Source organism: Pleuronectes platessa, chromosome 14 (assembly GCF_947347685.1).
Source record: "Pleuronectes platessa chromosome 14, fPlePla1.1, whole genome shotgun sequence".
Taxonomy (NCBI): Eukaryota; Metazoa; Chordata; class Actinopteri; order Pleuronectiformes; family Pleuronectidae; genus Pleuronectes; species Pleuronectes platessa.
Genome location: NC_070639.1, coordinates 5,137,918 through 5,156,273, shown reverse-complemented (window position 1 = coordinate 5,156,273; position 18,356 = coordinate 5,137,918). Strand labels below are relative to the sequence as shown.

General features: G+C 40.3%; 2 protein-coding genes across 3 annotated transcripts in view; both read left to right on the top strand.

Moving 5' to 3' along the window:
• The window catches only part of cacnb4a (calcium channel, voltage-dependent, beta 4a subunit), a 30,089-nt gene extending 22,966 nt beyond the window's left edge, over nucleotides 1–7,123 (top strand). For both annotated transcript variants that reach the window (XM_053440300.1, XM_053440299.1), the window contains exons 8-14: nucleotides 147–227; nucleotides 2,151–2,209; nucleotides 2,300–2,409; nucleotides 2,546–2,697; nucleotides 3,790–3,885; nucleotides 3,995–4,171; nucleotides 5,166–7,123. In XM_053440300.1, the coding sequence (XP_053296275.1) occupies nucleotides 147–227; nucleotides 2,151–2,209; nucleotides 2,300–2,409; nucleotides 2,546–2,697; nucleotides 3,790–3,885; nucleotides 3,995–4,171; nucleotides 5,166–5,429 (939 nt within the window). In that variant the 3' untranslated portion in view covers nucleotides 5,430–7,123. The remainder of the gene's footprint in view (nucleotides 1–146; nucleotides 228–2,150; nucleotides 2,210–2,299; nucleotides 2,410–2,545; nucleotides 2,698–3,789; nucleotides 3,886–3,994; nucleotides 4,172–5,165) is intronic.
• A 932-nt stretch (nucleotides 7,124–8,055) lies between these two features.
• On the top strand, nucleotides 8,056–16,350 carry arl5a (ADP-ribosylation factor-like 5A). The gene is made up of 6 exons (XM_053440301.1): nucleotides 8,056–8,426; nucleotides 13,811–13,871; nucleotides 14,000–14,147; nucleotides 14,437–14,520; nucleotides 15,387–15,538; nucleotides 15,683–16,350. The coding sequence occupies exons 1-6, from the start codon at nucleotides 8,381–8,383 to the stop codon at nucleotides 15,729–15,731; spliced, it is 540 nt and encodes a 179-aa protein (XP_053296276.1). The 5' UTR covers nucleotides 8,056–8,380; the 3' UTR covers nucleotides 15,732–16,350.
• Nucleotides 16,351–18,356: the final 2,006 nt, after the last annotated feature.

Genomic DNA, 18,356 nt, shown 5'->3' with positions numbered 1-18,356 from the left:
TGCATCTAACAGATTAGTTTGACATTATTTACTTCAAAGCATCACTTGAGTTATATTTGGGGCGACTTTGGGGTAGTTGAAAACTTAAGAAGACTTAAGACTGGTAGGGATATCAAAGTTTGACTGAAGCTGTGTGTTTCCTCCAGGCTGAGCACATCCCTCCCTATGACGTGGTTCCCTCCATGAGGCCGGTTGTCCTGGTGGGACCTTCCCTGAAAGGTTATGAGGTAGGACGGGCTGCTGCTCCTCCAGATGTTTTCATCAGCCTCTACTTCACAGCCAAAACTAAAATGTTGTTTTCCTTTTGTCAGTCAAAAGTTTTCTACAACTAATTATAAGGATCCAGGCAGTGTGATGTTTATTCATATAAATCCATTTTCTAATCAGGAGCCTATAGTAAGTTGACATTTTAGTAAAAATCTAAATTCAAAGTTAGCTGGCATGTCCAGAATGACTGATGATTGAAAAGAAAGAAGAATGACATTACATATAAAGATATACACTTTAAAATGTAAACATATCTGGTAAATAATCCTTCCTTCGTTCTGTGAAATAATCTGCATCGACATAACTTTACTTGTGCATTACTAGTGGCCTCCATCCAGGGACTATAGATACAAATCAGCTTTCAGTTTGAATGAATTTACTGTATTTACCTATTGATGAAACAGTGAATAATAATGGCAATAATAATTATTGTGTAACAATGCTTCTGTTTTTAGCCATGCTGACTCATTCCCTGTATTGCATCATGTTTTTGGCTCTAGCTAATTCCCAGAGATCCAACATTAAAACACAGGCATTGTCATTGATTATCAGTTACCACTGGAATCACAGGACAAACAATAAAAGAGGCCAAGGAGTTGGCGGGAGGAGGAGTCAGTTGTCATGGAATCACAGTCCTCGGTGTTGCCATGGTAACAACCTTCACTGGGTAAACTGCGGTGTCTGACAATGTGGAGCAGAAATAATATTAGAAGCAAAATAATAATTTATGCTGCACTAAAGCCCTTTTTAGAATCGAAAGACTTACCACATGACATTTTGTGTTTCATAACTAAGCACAGATGTTGGCTGCTAATCATTTCCTCTTTACTGCATTTATATAAATAAGAATGCTCATGACAGACAAGCTTTGAGTGAGCTGTGCTGCGAGTTGAGGATATAGTCACCTCTAATAGTCATAATGTAATAATAAAATTCACATGCATTGCGTTAAAGGGGAGGTACGGTTTCCATATTGAAATAAATGTAAAAATAAATATTTATTTACCACAAATTCTCCAAAAGCTGTAAAAACTCTGCACTTAAAGTACAGCAAAAATATGTTTTAAGTAAAAGTAAACATCATGCAATACGACAACCCATGACAGTTCTATTTTATTGCAGGTTGTCAGTGTATAACAGGGCCAATGTACAGAGACAATCCATTCACACTCATATTCACAACTACGGTCAATGAAGAGCCTCTAACTAACCTTACCCCAGTCTGCCTGTCTTTGGACTGTGGGTGGAGAAAAGTCACACAAACATGTGGAGGACATACAAACTCCACACAGAAAGTCTCCATGAGGCTGTGAGACCAATTTGTCAATGTGCCGCCCCTGCATATGAAATATTAATCCTCGGATCAATCACTAACTGTGACTTTCAGGTGGTGGAGTTAATAGTACATTACTCTCTTAGATGTTGGAATAAGAACATAAAATAACTTAAAGTGGTATGTGACTTGAGTAAATGTACATAGTACCACAGCTCTGTGCTTTAGCTCAAAGAACGTCAACCCTCGGTCATCTGAGACGACTGAATGTCTATTAAGAGGATTTTCTGAACAGAGGCAACTACTAAACTAGAATTTCTGCTTCAATGCAAAGGCCTCAGAGTGGAGCTCGTATTCATGGGCCAAAGCTGCACTGGAGGCTGCACTGCGTAATTGCCCTGATTCATCACCTGTGCACTGGCCTTCTCATTGTGGCTGCTAATCACTTTATTTAATGTGTTCATTTTGCTGAGCGCCAGGAGAGAGACTGTGATCGCTGTGCACAAGTGTGTTATTCTGAGCAGCTTGTAACACTGTTGTCTGCTTGTCTTTCATTTCTTCCTCTCCTCTTTTCATCTCACCTCCTCCTCACCCTCATTCATCTGTGCAGGTGACAGACATGATGCAGAAAGCCCTGTTTGACTTCCTGAAGCACAGGTTTGATGGCAGGTAAGACGCTCAGCGCGTTCAGTCGTCGTTCAGCGCGTCGTCCCGGTTCACGCTTGTGCTGTTTGACATGTGTGTTTTGTGCGGTTGCAGGATTTCCATCACACGGGTAACAGCTGACATATCCTTGGCCAAGAGGTCAGTACTAAACAACCCTAGCAAGAGGGCCATCATTGAGAGATCCAACACCCGCTCCAACCTTGGTAAAGCTACAGGAACTGTCTCACTCAATGATGTGCATGTCTTGTAGGTGTTCATATGGTAAACATTGTGCAGTTATCTTCATATGCCTGTTGTGTTCATCGTTGTCTGCTGTATGTTGTTGTCGTCTCCTTGCAGCCGAGGTCCAGAGTGAAATAGAGAGGATCTTTGAGCTGGCCAGGTCTCTGCAGCTGGTGGTGCTGGACGCAGACACCATTAACCATCCAGCGCAGCTCATCAAGACCTCATTAGCGCCCATTATCGTCCATGTTAAAGTGTCCTCACCTAAGGTAAGATTGAAGGCTCAGGCCCTGTTCAGACCTGGTTTTATATACCTGTCCTGAGAGATCTGATCACACCTGACATAAAAATGCATCTTGAATCTGTGACCACTTGTGATCAGATGTCACTTCCGGAATAATTAAATAGTTAATTCAGGATTTTGCCTTCTGGAAAAAGGAAGACTATAGGTGATACCTAAAAGAGGACACCATCTCAGACCGCCTTTTCTTCAAACAATTCATTCCATAGATTTTGGGCCCTGATGAAAAAACGCTAGTTTTCACCCTAGATTCAGGAAGTGACAGCAGAGCCTTGGCCGAAGATGTATTGGTGGCCACAAAGAAATCAAGGCATGGCTTGTGATGGAAAATCTGTTTGTCAATGGTCAACCCATCAGTTAAGAAAGCTTTCAGGAGCCCTTTGATGTCTTAAGCTGAAATATTTATTGAAGCTTGGCCGAGGAGAAAATCTGAATTTATCGATACATCAGCTGTGCATGATGTCCTCTCATATTCTGAAGTCTACTTTCCTGCAGTCACACTTTAAACCGCTACAGATTATTTAATCTATGGGTCGGCTGTTTCCTAAACAATCAAATGTATTTTCTAGTTCTGGAGACAGTATTGCCTGCTTACGCAGTCTAGGGAGTGAAGCCTTTGACCTTCACCAAGCTCTCGCACTTCCCCAGACACGACAGCCAGCTGGACTATGCCCCAGAGAGAGGAGAGGAGAAACAGTTATACTTTTATTCTCATGCTATTCAAATTTCAGAGTGAAATCTGAGAGAACCCTTCCAAGCAGTGAGGGAGGTCTGAAGCATAACGAAAGACTGCTGCTCTCTGAGTTTGAACATATAGGAGCAGCGACAGGCGTGTTATTACTTGTGCTTGTTGATTTCTTGAAATTTAATCTCCTCATGCCCAACATGAATACAGCAGCTGTAATGTTCAAGGAGCAGGTGTAATTCATTGAACTGGAAATGGTGATGAAGAGGCCTGTTTGGTGAGGAGTGTGGTTTGTTTGATAAGTAGTAGTTGGTATTCATTCCATAATCTGAGGCATTTCCCTGTATTTTTCTATTGTATATGTGCTTCCCACAGGTTCTCCAGCGGCTGGTCAAATCCAGAGGGAAATCTCAAAGCAAACACTTGAACGTGCAGCTTGTTGCAGCTGAGAAACTATCACAATGTCCTTCCGTGAGTCCAACCCTTAAAATCTAGACAAGCGAGTTTTAAACTGAGACTTTGACAAGAAAAACGCATGCGAGCATCAGCTTCACTTGTCTCTCTTCCTCTCCGACCTTAGGAGATGTTTGATATTATTCTGGACGAGAACCAGCTGGAAGATGCATGCGAACATCTGTCGGAGTACCTGGAGGCATACTGGCGTGCTACACACACGTCACTTAGCACGCCACTCAACCCCCTGCTAGGACGCAATCTGGGCTCTACTGCTCTCTCCCCGTATCCTGCCGCCATTCAGGTGAACCTCTAGAACAGAAAAAGAAGTAGTGCTGTATTTGTTTCCTTTGTTAACTTTAAGTTTGAACTCTTTGATTATAGCGTGTATTTTTAACAGTGTGTTGCTTGTCTATAAAATGCAATCTCTCCAAAATCACACCTTCATATTTTGCTATTATTGCTGCAGTTCTCTAACAACGGACTGAAAGCAAAACTCAAATCCTCTGAGTATCAAACATTTTCCTGCAGTCTCAAAAAGTAGTTGCACTTTCATAATTAATGCAGATCAGCATACGGATTTCTAGAAATTTGAAGAATATCCCAATATTACGGAAAACTATCAGTGTTTTGTCCATACTGAGCATATGGATTTGCATTGAAGGAGTGAATTACCGGAAGCTCTAAATTCAAGATAAGAGAAGTTCCTGATCTATTTATTAAAGTCAGTTCTGCTTTAAATACATTTTCACTTTCAGATCCTTCACATAGAACATCTTTTCATACCGCTGAATATGATGCAAGCAGGTATTTAAAATAGATTGAACTGGATTCAACGTTTTTTGACCTGACCTACCTCCCCAACAGTCTCCCTAAATTCTATCAAGCTGCACCCAATTGCACACAGCCGTAGATTTTGATTCTCTAAATACCCATGATTTATTTTTCATAAAGATCCATTAATTATTTCTTTAGAATTCCACAATTTTTGGGGGGAAATGCTAAAGAAAGTGAGAAAAAAATCCTGCATTCGCCACATTGATCGAATCTGCTTCAAAAGTTCCTTTCTTGTCCCTGAATCCACCCTAAATCAACTTTCAAGAAAATCGTTTTTGTAGTTTTTGTATTATCCTGCTAAAAGCCAGACAAACTGACCAAAAATATACTGCAATGGAAACATAACCTCCTTGGCGGAAGTAAAACTAAATGAATTGTGGATAGTTGCTGTAAGTATTATTTTCTGCTCATCCGTAGTGTTAAACTAACAAATACTAAATATCACGTCCTCTCTCAAACAGGCCCAAAGAAACATGAATAGCAACCACAAAACGACAGACCATGCACCCGTGGAACGCCGCAGCCTGATGCCCGCTGACGAGAACTACCATAACGAAAGGGCGCGGAAGAATCGCAACAGTCTGTCCTCAGGCTCACAGCAGAGCCGGGACCACTCGCCCCTGGTAGAGGAGGACTACCAAGACCCCTACCAGGACTCTTACAAGCCTCACCGCAACCGAGGGTCGCCAGGAGGCTACAGCCAGGAGTCCAGGCACCGGCTGTGAGCTGAGGCTGCAATCACAAGTCAAGGCCTGTCCTTCTCTAAACAGCCACTGGGGACCTATGAGTGGAGGCAGCTCTCCTGTGTCTATATGATGAAACCACTACACTCATTTGGACTGAAACAAACTTGTATTGATGTGTAGTACCTCATATTCCCTGTGGCTCCTGCCAGACGGGCATTTGAATATAGAAAATTACAAATCCTGCTCGTGCTTTGACGTGATCAAGGGAAGGATAAGAAAGTAGCACAAAACCAGAAAAGTTATGTTATAATGGGAAGGCTTAAGCTGGAGTTGATCTGAATATGTCTCAGATGTGGGAGTAATCGAATACCCTAGCAGATGTAACGTAGGCTCCTCTAGACCCTTCCCATCACCTCAGATGTTACTGTAGCATGCAGGTTGGACTGTGGCGACAGGTCACTACATGCCTCAAATCCAGTGCCAGACAGCAAGAGCATCCAGCACAGTGAAGATGATCAGCACAGAACCTGTTTGCACGCACCCGGGAGCCAGTAGAAGCGGAATATAATGCATCTGTAACGCTTCTCAAGTTCCTTTGCCACTGTCCTCGATGTGAGTGTAATAGATCTCGTGGAAGCCTGTTCCCAAATCCAGAGTTTTACAGATTTGCTTTTTAAATGACATGGACAGTGTCGTGGTGTTCTCTTCAGGGTTCATACAGTTGCTCCCTGTGCACAACCCTGTTCTTTCTTACTGCCATTTTCTGTCATTACTCATAACAAGAGAGAAATATTTAAAAGAAATCATGCAGATATTAAAACATTTCAAAGCTCCAAACCTCAGGAATGAGAGGTCACTACGACCTGGAAGTGTGTTGACAGATGTAGCGTTTATGTTCTCACCCATCTGATGGGGATACTGAGTATAATGTTGATTTGTTAATAATGATTGTTATGATTTAGTTGTTACAGAAAACGTTTTTCACATCAGGAGCTCAGGAGTCACTTAGAACGGTCGTGCCAGCATGTTTTTCATACGCCTTGCATCTATCAGCTGCTGTTGTCTGCCGTGCTAAGCAGGACAACATCCGGAATTGATTAGATTGTAATGAAAAGACTTGTATTGAGGGCTTCCATTTGTAAATACAGTAAACTAATTAAAAAAGGATTTATTGAAGTTCATGAAATTACATTCCATTAGTGAAGTCCCTGCATATGCCTACCAATGTCTAACAGAAAAAGACACTTTCCTTCTTCTTACTTTTAAAGCTTTTGTAAAATAAAGTAAGTGAGTAGTAGTCTTACAGGCCTCAACTATTCAATTTAACTTTCATTAAAAGACTAAAAGAAGATAAACTATCAGAAAGCACATGTGCAGGACTGTCTGTGCTGCATTTGACATGGTGTCTTTTAATCGTAGAGTGGCTTCCTGTATTTTTTTAAATCAGATGAATTCACTTGGACGCTGACAGGCAACAAAGGATGATTATACTATTTCCTTTTAATGAAATATCCTTGTATCTTGTCATTTAATATTTGTTGAAATAATTTGTAGTCCCTATGCCAGAGATGTCATTGATTCTGGAAAGGAGCATTGACAAAGATACTTCTGTTCTTATCTGCCATTAACAGTAGCTTTTAATGTTGTTGTTGTTTCAAAACTCTGGAGAATAAGCAACAATTTAAACGATCTGAATACTGCCTGTGAGAGAATGATGCCTTGAGTAGAAGTTTCTGTGCACTGTCATTTTACAATTGTAATGAAATAAACTGCCCTTATGCTGTTGTATGGATAGCTCTTGTTTTCTTTTTAAAATACATACATACACACATACTCTTTGTCTTTATTTCTTCATTAGTCTGAAGGTTTTTAATAGAGGGTGAAAAATTCAAAACTAAAATATATTTTCTTGATGAATATTTTGGGTTATAAAACTAAACAAAATTAAGAAGAATCATATTTTTTTAAGAGCCTCAAATGACATGGTCAATTTACTTATTTTTTAAGTATAAAATTTAAGGGATGAGTAAAGCAAAACTTTTTTTCCATTATAGTATATTCTATTATATTAATTTCTATAGTTAGGTCTTCAATATGCTTGTTTTTTTCAAACACAAAACATTTGATACATATATGTCAAGAATATCTATGATAATTTATAAACTTTCTTTCTGTTTTTGCCGAAATTATGAGTGAATGATTAATTGATTATCTAATGTTACTTTATATTATATTATCCATCCATTCATTTTCTATTGCTCATACTTTGTGAGGGTCCCGGGAGGGTTGGAGCATATTATATTATATTATATATGTGTGATAGTCAATAATGATATTATGTTACATTTTATTATTCAGTGCGATTTTTTAATATTCCTGCTCTTCTCACCCCTCAATCTTTACAGGCATGTTTATAATAAACACTCAACGCTCATTATCTAGAACAATAAATAAATCTCCCCTTCATGAACCTCATCATATTCAGTGTTTTTTATTTAAAAATATTTTAATTCAGTTTTATTGAACAAAGAGGTGTTTCTCTTATATTTATTATTAACGTAAGATTTCATTTATATAAAATAAAGTGGACAAAACAACAGAAACACGTGTCTCTACAATACAAATATAACGCAGATCTTCTGTATTGTGGTTTGTACCACTACGACAGAGCAGGTGCGCATGCGCAGCACTGACAGCTAACTAGCGGAGCGCACAGCACAGCTGATCTGAATCACCTAGCCGCACTGGTTAGCCTCTGGTTTGTTTTATGGGAATAAATCCACTGTCACACTTAACTGTCCGTCACATGGAAGAGGTATCGTTAGTGGTAATTCATACCAACATGGCGCTCGTCCTCAACACCTCGGACAGCTCTCTGTGTGTGGAGTGAGCGAGCTAGCTAGCTGGGTAAAGTTGATAGCATCGAGGCTAGGTAGCTTAGTTACGGCGGATTCTCGCAAGCTGGCATCGTTAAGACGTCGTCGTCAGCCATGGGGATACTGTTCACCAAGCTATGGAGGCTTTTTAACCATCAAGGTAAGAATGGCGCGGTGTCATTTACCGTACAAGTGGCGGAGGAGCAGAGAGCGAGGTGGGCTGAGTGGGCAGAGGAGAGGCCCGCAGTGAAAGACGGATCTGCCGCCGAGGATCCAGCTTCACACACACCACAGCTAACAAGACCCGTCACGGTGTATAGCATTCTGACTGACATGCTTTTTATACATTTGTGTATTAACCTCATTATTAAATCCAGGAGGCGTGTAGCCCTCTGCTAACTTTGCTAACCGTCCCTGCGTTAAGTTGCTGTTTGATTATTTATGCTCCCAGCATCGGAGCTGCAGGTCGGATGACACCGAGTCGGTTCCCCGGGTTAGTGTTCTCAAACCGGTAAACAAACAATTCGAAAGCCCTGTAACATGAGTGTTCAGCCCAGTATCACTGGAGATGGCTGCATAAGCAGAGCACACTGAAGGCAGCCACATCATCAAAATGCTCCAGGGAATGTAAGGACCACTGGATGACTTCAGGGTGAGTCACACTGACTTTGTACTGCCACTCTTATCAGAGTGAGACAGGTAATACTTCATTCATTCATTAACGTCCCTGTAGCAGTACTATCACTGTGCAGTCGTGGTGGATCGTGACTCTGAATAGATCACATGGGACACACATGCTGAGGGCAGTCAGTTGTGAATAAAACATCTGTAAGTCCGTTACATCTACACCAGATCTTACACCGGTTGTGGTGCACTGAACTGTGCACAGTGAGAGTACAAGACAGAGCGATTTGCATCCCTAAAGTTGAGGCTTACATAGACCCAACCTACCTGCTGCTTTGTCTGTATTATACAACTCTAATAGGTTTTGAAGATGCCACATTGGATTCTGGGGAGTCGTGTCCCACAATTTGCTCTTAAAATTGCAGTCAAAAACAAATGATTGTTTTCTCATTTCAAAATTAGTATTCATTTTACATCCCTTCATTTTAATTCAGATCAGCACAACACTTGCAAATATCAGTCCCCTAAACGTACCCGATTTGTTTTGTCAAAATCCATGAATTAAACCTGAAACAGATGATCAGTTAGTCAGTCTCTAAGTGAAGTATATAGGTTCCTATCTTTTTTTTAAAATACATTCCAGACTTTTAGTTTGAGAGCAGAAATGATTCATTCCATGTTCAGATTTTGTGATGCTTTCATTTAAGTCATCATTGCAAGTCATCCTTTGTTAGGTCTTTTTTTTTTTTAGCTCTGCCTCATTTTGCCTTCCATCCATCCATCCTGTCACTGGACTCTGTAAGGCTTTTATTGTCACTTCTGGATCTATCCCCAGATGCACTCTAAAGTACCAGGATGTCTTCTTACCCTGACTGTCCCAAGCTGATTGATTCTATGCAGAGAAACAACAGACGTTCATTCACAGAGAAGACACGTGATAAGAAATTGTAAAATAAACATGCCGTCCATTTTCCAGTTAAATGTTAAAAAGCTTCAATGCAATGTTAGCAAATGTTATGTTAACGTGCTGATCTTAGGCTTGTAAACAGTTCAGTGTTTCTGTCCATTCTCTGAAACGTTTATCTTACTCATGTTTATATTTGGCCCTGGATACATATCTGTCTACTCTGCATATTATGCAACAGGTGGGATACAATGTATAGATCGTAGGAGTGGGGAAATCTTCCCTGTAGTCAGATCACCATATCATTACCCCATGGAATTGTCAAAATGTATTTGTGTATCACATATGTAAATGTGATTTGACTGGGTAATATTTTTTATTATTGTATATTTTCATGTGGTATGCTATTTTAGTCCCCACATAAAACGTTTTTGGGGCAAATAAGGGGGACTAAAACATTTCCAATAACCATCTATCAGGAAATATATATATATATATATATATACACACACAGTGCCTTGCATAAGTATTCACCCCCCTTGGACTTTTTCCCATTATGTACTGTTACTAACTGGAATTCAAATAGACTTAAATAAACTTTTTCCCGTTTGATCAACAAAACATGCATAGTACTTTGGAGGTGCAAAATAAATTTTATTGTGACACAAACAATAATGAGAACAAAAAAGTTGACATCTGTTGGGTGCATAAGTATTCACCCCCCTGTGTCAATACTTGGTAGAACCCCCTTTCGCTGCAATTACAGCTGCAAGTCTTTTGGGGTATGTCTCTACCAGCTTTGCACATCTAGAGATGGAAAGGTTTGTCCATTCTTCTTGGCAAAAAAGATGAAGCTCAGTCAGATTGGATGGAGACCGTCTGTGAACCGCAATCTTCAAGTCTTGCCATAGATTCTCTATTGGATTGAGGTCTGGGCTTTGACGGGGCCATTTTAAGACATTAACATTCTTTAATCCAAACCATTCCTTTGTAGCTCTGGCTGTATGTTTAGGGTCATTGTCCTGCTGGAAGATGAACCTCCGCCCCAGTCTCAAGTCTTTTGCAGACTGCATCAGATTTTCTTCAAGGATTTCCCTGTATTTGGCTCCATCCATCTTTCCCTCTATTCTGACCAGTTTCCCTGTACCTGCTGAAGAGAAGCATCCCCACAGCATGATGCTACCACCACCATGTTTCACTGTTGGGATGGTGTGCTCAGGGTGATGGGCAGTGTTGGGTTTTCGCCACACATAGCGTTTTGCATTGAGGCCAAAAAGTTCAATTTTGGTCTCATCTGACCAGAGCACCTTCTTCCACATGTTTGCTGTGTCTCCCACATGGCTTCTGGCAAACTCCAAACGGGATTTTTTATGGATCCCTTTTAACAATGGCTTTCTTCTTGCCACTCTTCCATAAAGGCCAGATTTGTGGAGTAGACGACTAATAGTTGTCCTGTGGACAGATTCTCCCACCTCAGCTGTGGATCTCTGCAACTCCTCCAGAGTAACCATGGGCCTCCTGGTTGCTTCTCTGATTAATTTTCTCCTTGTCCGACTCTTCAGTTTGGGTGGACGGCCTCCTCTTGGTAGGTTTGCGGTTGTGCCATATTCTTTCCATTTTCTTATGATGGATTTTATGGTGCTCAGAGAGATGTTCAGAGCTCTGGATATTTTTTTATAACCTAACCCTGCTTCATATTTCTCCACAACTTTATCCCTGACCTGTTTGGTGAGCTCCTTGGTCTTCATGATGCTGTTTGTTCAGTAATGATCTCCAACAAACTCTGAGTCCGTCACAGAACAGGTGTATTTATACTGAGATTAAATTGCAGACAGGTGGACCCTATTTACTAATTATGTGACTTGCAAATGTGACTTGTGAATGCAATTGGTCGCACCAGATCTTTGTTAGGGGTTTCACAGTAAAGGGGGTGAATACATATGCACTCAACACTTTTCAGATTTTTATTTGTAAATAATTGTGAAATCCATGTAATATTTCCCCCCACTTCCAAATGATGCACTATTTTGTGTTGGTCCATTACATAAACTCACGATGAAATAAATTTTAATCTGTGGTTATACCATGACAAAATGTAGAAAAGTCCAAAGGGGGTGAATACTTATGCAAGGCACTGTATACACATGTCACAGTTGCCTATTTACTTTTGGAGTGGACATCATGTAAATAACCTTTTAAAATGGTTTTGTTTTATATAGGTTGATTCTATTAACACAGACATGCCATTCTTCACAGCATTTTATGTTATTTTTAGACATTTAAGCTTAAACTCAACATGCACAGCAAAAATACGCATTGCAGAATAAAAGTAGCTTAAAAAAATACAAAATGATTCTTAGCTGCAGACTGACTTGTAGCAGGAAACACGTGCAGCCAATGTGCCACCTGCTTTTTAATATGTTAACTGTCAATATATTCACCTGCAGCTTAGCTGACACCTGCATGACATTTTTTTAAATAAACAAGTTGTAGTTTTCCGCTCCAATTTCTTACAGTTTCACAGGACCAATTTACAGCCTCCAAACATTTATCACAGTGTAATCAACAACAAGTTAACGTTTCTAACATAACTTACTCCTGGTCTTCACACTTGCTTTGTCTATGTTCAACTAGCTAGAGTTACCAAGACAAGGCCCGCATTTTGATCTTGTGAAATTCTGTCTGTTGCTCCTTTCACTTCCTCAGCTTCAGTGAGGTTTGGTCTCAGTTTGACTAACAGCTGTTAGAGATTCCCAGGGCAGACACTACCCTCTTTAGTGTGTTGTTTACAGATGGATCCAATTTCCTTGACATTTTTCAGTGTTTTACTGACAAGGAATTTGAGTGTGGTCATTTACAAGTTAATCAACTATGAGGGACATTGACGAATTGTTGTCCATTTTTGACAGCACACTGCATGAAAAAGCCCTATCAACATACTGGTTGACTGATTTTATCAACCGATTTTTCCTTGTCTTAGATATATTGGTGTTGACTACTTACTGCATATACACTCTCTTTAGGATGCCTTTTTATTCTTTTATAGAGCACAATGCAGAAAAAGTGCTCAATTTGGACAAACTGTGTACTAATCTCCTGTCATGCTCTAGTTTCTCTCAATTATCTGTTTGGCCATAACTTATAACACCAGCTGCACTATCTTCATCTATTTTTGGCATTTTCACAAGGTCTAAAGTTGACAATGTCCTTTAGTCTTAAAAGTTAAAGGACAGATATTATGTCTTTGAGTTTTCAATTTCCTCTAGTGTGTTTGTATAGTTTTAGAAAACACTGCTCCTGAAGCTTCTGAAACGCCTTGCCAGTAGTCCGGCCGATACCTCTGCACCATTGTGATGTTGCATGAGCTCACGTTGACCCATAGTTTAATAATGCATTCCTAGTTGCTAGTGTGACACCACCCTAACAAAGCCAGGTAAAGCAAGAGCAGAGGCGGACCAATAAGAGCAGCTTGTTCTTTAAAGAGCATGTCGCAAAAGATTGATAGAAAATCAATCAGCACTGTGATTCAACAATTCTGTGCAACGTTGTGTCCTTTACCTTTGTCCTATCCTTCTGATAACTATAGCCTTTCTTATTGTCTTGTCCCTTCAGTGTATCAGTAGAGAGAGAGAAAAAAGTATTTTTCACAAGTAAATCCTCTCTGTACCCCATCTTTACAAAGGCTTCTGCCTTCAGCCTGATTGTACAAACTGGCTTAAGACCACTCACTAAGTAATCTGTAGCTGTGAAAGTACGCCATTCACAGCACCACAGTGTCTCTGCAACGCTTGACGTGTGAAACTACACAATTTTCCACTGAAAGATGGTGCTGAACACAAAAAGGGCTGTTGGTTGAATCACTCAACGCAGTTCCACATCAAAAAACATGTTTTTTTAAACTGATTACTCGGCTGAGTTTACATAAGAGTGATACATCAGTCAGTCACCAGCACTGAGCCCACATATTGATGTCACTATAAGCTCTGAATTCTTTGTGTCTTTTTTTTGCCTTTCAGAGCACAAAGTTATTATTGTTGGCCTGGACAATGCCGGCAAGACCACAATTCTTTACCAGTTGTAAGTATAGAAACGTTATAATTTAAGTAAACTTCTTTATGTATGTCCTCACAGTTTTTTAAATCATATAATATTTCATAAAGGAAAAGTTTACTTTTTACCAACATGTTTTTCTTCCTTCTGCATAGTTCTATGAACGAGGTAGTACACACCTCTCCTACGATTGGCAGTAACGTGGAGGAGATTGTGGTAAACAACACTCATTTCCTGATGTGGGACATTGGAGGTCAGGAGTCCCTTAGGTCTTCGTGGAACACATACTACACCAACACAGAGGTAATGATGGCTTATAGTGGCTCATCGCCAGTCAAAGCATCGCTTTGGTTGTGGCGTTCTACAGTTTAGGATTGCTAGAGTAGGTATAATCACTACTGTAGGTGCAAACTGCTGTGTGTCAGATTTTCTACAGTAATGTCGAAGTACTGGAAAAAACGTCTGCACAAAATCAAGGAATACACATTTTTATCGAAACTTGGTCCTGGTCCAGACCTAGGTCAGACAAAGTTGAGATGCTTGTCATTTTTTTTTTACCAGTGTTTTGTTTCTCTCCATCTTTTCTGACCAGTTTGTAATTGTGGTGGTCGACAGCACAGACAGAGAAAGGATCTCTGTGACAAAAGAAGAACTCTACAGAATGTTAGCACACGAAGTGAGTGTCACAGAAATGGGATGGTAGTATTTGTAAAACATTGCATTAAAGGTATTCATATGAATGTAAATAGATATGTTCAATACTTGGTATCAAAAGTACAGCAGTGTCTTTACCACACTTCAATGAATCATCTTTTATAGATGTAAATTGTTAGAGGTCTAAGTGGTAGAAAAATTAATTTAATACCAACTCCTAAGAGAAAATTCATATCTCGTTGCTATAAAGGCTCATATTTAACTGATTGCAGTGTTTAGTACAGTATGAAGCACAAATTGTGGGTCACTAACAGAGCTCAAGAGAACCACTTAAAAATGTTAGTTGTATTTGTAAAAACATTTTTATGTTTAGATTATTCTTATATTCTTGAATAATTAAGCATTTAGTAAATTTCCTTAAAGGACTCTGCAGATTCAAGCTATTTTAAATGCAATGAAAATTTATATAACCCGGATTTGCATCAGTGTTTGTGATAATAACATGGCTATTTTTAAATTAGAGTCACAATCTGGCATGTAGATTACAAAACTCCAAAACAAAGGATTTAAACTGCCTGTTACACTCATACTGATTCACAGGATTTCCTTCAAAGTCTGACCGTTTTACCGAGGTATTAAGGTTTTTTAGTTGAGATTTTTTTAATGTGCTCAAACAGAACAGTAGAACTCACAATGTTGTTGTATGTAGCTCTCAAAATATAACAGTGTTTTGAGAAAATCCAGAAAGTCACCTCTTCGTGAAGCAAGTCTGTCCTCATACTCCTCATATTAGCTGACATTAACACACCATTTTCCATGAAAGGTTAATGTCATTATGTTACATTTCTTACCCTCTCCTTATTTGACGTCTCTTATCTGCCCCTCCAGGATTTAAGAAAGGCGGGGCTGTTGATCTTTGCCAACAAGCAGGATGTGAAAGGTTGCATGTCTGTGGCCGAGATCTCCCAGAGCCTCCAGCTTACCTCCGTCAAAGACCACCAGTGGCACATCCAGGCCTGCTGCGCGCTCACTGGAGAGGGGTGAGAACTACAAATAATACTCACTTTATATTGGACTGTAGTGATAAGTGTTCATACAGAGATTTTGTTTTAACGCTTTCTGCTCCCACTCTCTTCCATATCCCAATTCTTCTACAACACTCCTGACGTCTTGCTTGACTCCAGGCTGTGCCAGGGCCTTGAGTGGATGATGTCACGGCTGCGTGTGAGATGATGACCTTTGACTCTGATCAAGAGTGCGCCCTTGCTCTCTCTTTCTCTCTCTCTGCCTCCAGACAGGAGCTTGAAAATGGGAGGAGGATGAGGGTGAGGTCAGTGGATGGATGGCCCTCTCCTCTTTCCTGTGAAGCTGACGTGGGCAGACCTATGCCAGGACGTTAAACTCTTCTGTGATAATTTATTTTACAAACGACGTTTGAACTCTGAACAAAAAAAGAACAGGACCTTTTTCAGAAGGACATTGGACAGCAAAAGACACTCAAATTATTTAACTTTTAATTTCTGCACGGTTTTCTTTTAAGAGAAACACAGAGGTCAGCAAAGGGTCTGACTTGGAACTCCTTGGACTTATTATTCAGCTGTGTGCAAGTTCGGCCCATGGTGGCCTTTCAGTATTGCCAGACTGGCTGTTGCGATTTTAATCGCCCCCTCCCCCCTGTGTATACAGCCCAGTATTCTCTTTTAACGTGGTGCCTGGCGCAGAATGTTCAAGCGATGATGGTTGATGGTGACTGAAACATGCAGAATGGAGGGTAAAATCACAAAGGGCCCTCTGTCTTTCAGTCCCTATGAATAATCGGTGAAATAAAGTGTTTTTAACTGTTTCAGGTGAATTGCATTGCATCATGAATGTGTATTTCCTTCAGTTGGTTCCCACGATTGTACTCTTCTTTATGTTGACTTATCTCTTGTGACAATTTTGAGCTACAGCGAGGTTCATGTTTGTAACTGCAGTTATCCTGTTTCTAGTCCTACAGGGGGCAGAATGTGTCACGTGCTTTTCAGTGAGCACGATGAGCAGCTACAGGAGTAGGAAGGACAGAGACAGACAGCAGTAAGTCAGAAGAGTAGGAGAAAAAAAGACCAGGTCCAGAATGTGAGCAGCGCACAGTGAGTGAGTGGGTTAGACAGCAGAATAATGAGGAAAGCATGTAGGGATTTTCACGTGTTCAAAACGTTCAAATGAAAGAACACAAACCATTGCCAAGATTTGTTTGAGAAGTGGCATTTCACACATACCTGATATCTCCACGGCCTTACTTGGTAGGCGGGGCTCCTCAGCTGAAGTTGCTTTTTACAAAATCAGCAAACGGCTCTACAATTATCCAGAATTGTATCATGTATCATCTCCCAAGAAACCACCATTCCACTTTTGACACGTCACATGCTTTGGTCTTGTCATTACACAATTGTTACAGATTGTTATTCTCCTCTGTTTTTACTATCGGTAACGGTTGGTCCCTGAACAGCTTTAAATGTTACCCTACACATTTTATGTATAGTTATTACTAGTCTTAATATAGGCTTAAGTTTATTATCTTTGAGCACTCAGGTCCAGATTGTATTAAAGCATTAATCAGTATGTTTTACTGTAACATTGAACCATAAGAACTCAAACTCAGTGAACTCTGCAGCTCTTCTGGGCTTCTTAAATCCCTTTTAGCTCATAGTTTTGGTTTATAGCACTTGTGCTATAAGTTGATTTAAATGGATAGTTCACTGAAGACTCAAACACTTCAGCAACCCCTCCATCGGTAAAGTTGGTAGTGGATAATGAGTCAATTCAAACTTTTCAGTGAACTATCTCTTTAAGGGCACCAACCTGAACTTTTTTTTACAAAAAGAGCATAAGATGTGTCTGAAAGCTCAAATTTATTTGGTGAACTCTTGCCATCTGTTTAAAGATTGGTCCACATTCAATCCGATGCAGATTTAAACAGGTATGTCCATAATGCAATTTTTCTTAAAGCGAACACAATACCAAACTGGGACTCATGTTTCATATTGACTTTGAACATGCAGACTAGCTACCAGCCAGGTAATATCCATTAGTCATTGTTTCTTGTTTTTTTAATTTCAGGTAGTGCACAAGGTAAGTCAAGCCCAAATAATACCTGGAGACTAACTCGAGGTTGAACAATCCTACTCATGATTGACTAGTTTTCATAGTAGAAATACATAAGAAAACAGGAAGTTGTCTTTTTTTTGTCATGAAAAATATTCACAAAAATATCTTGGAGCCCCCCCTAAATCTCCTTTCGGTAGAAGAGTTTGACACAGGGGTGTCAAACTCCTTTTAGTTATGTGGCCACATACTGCCCACTTTCATCGGAAATGGGCCAGACCAGTACAATCATAGCATAATAGCTTCATACACCCCCGTTTTTTTTTCACCGCCGCCGCCACGCCCCTCCGCCCTGGACGGCGTTTCGTCGCTCAAGGTGGGGGGGCGTGGCGGCGGCGGATACCAACATGAGACCAAGATAACGGGAGTCCGACGGGAGACGGACCTAGGAGTCTGACGCACGCATTAAAGTGAAAGGTGAGGGCCGGCGTGCGCCGGCTGAGGTGGGATTCCAGCCCCCCGGGGTTCCATGCACACCACTGCGTACCCCCTGAACCACTTTGCGTATCCCGTACCCCAGTTTGGGAACCGATGGTCCATGGCAGGAGTCACCAACCTTTTTGAAACTGAGAGCTACTTCAAAGGGACTGAGTAGTACGAAGGGCTACTTGTTTGATACAAACTTCCTGATTAACAAAGTTGCAAAGATCACCTTTTAATAATAATATATGTGAAGAGACTGTCTGATCACGTCAATGTTAATTATTTCTCACA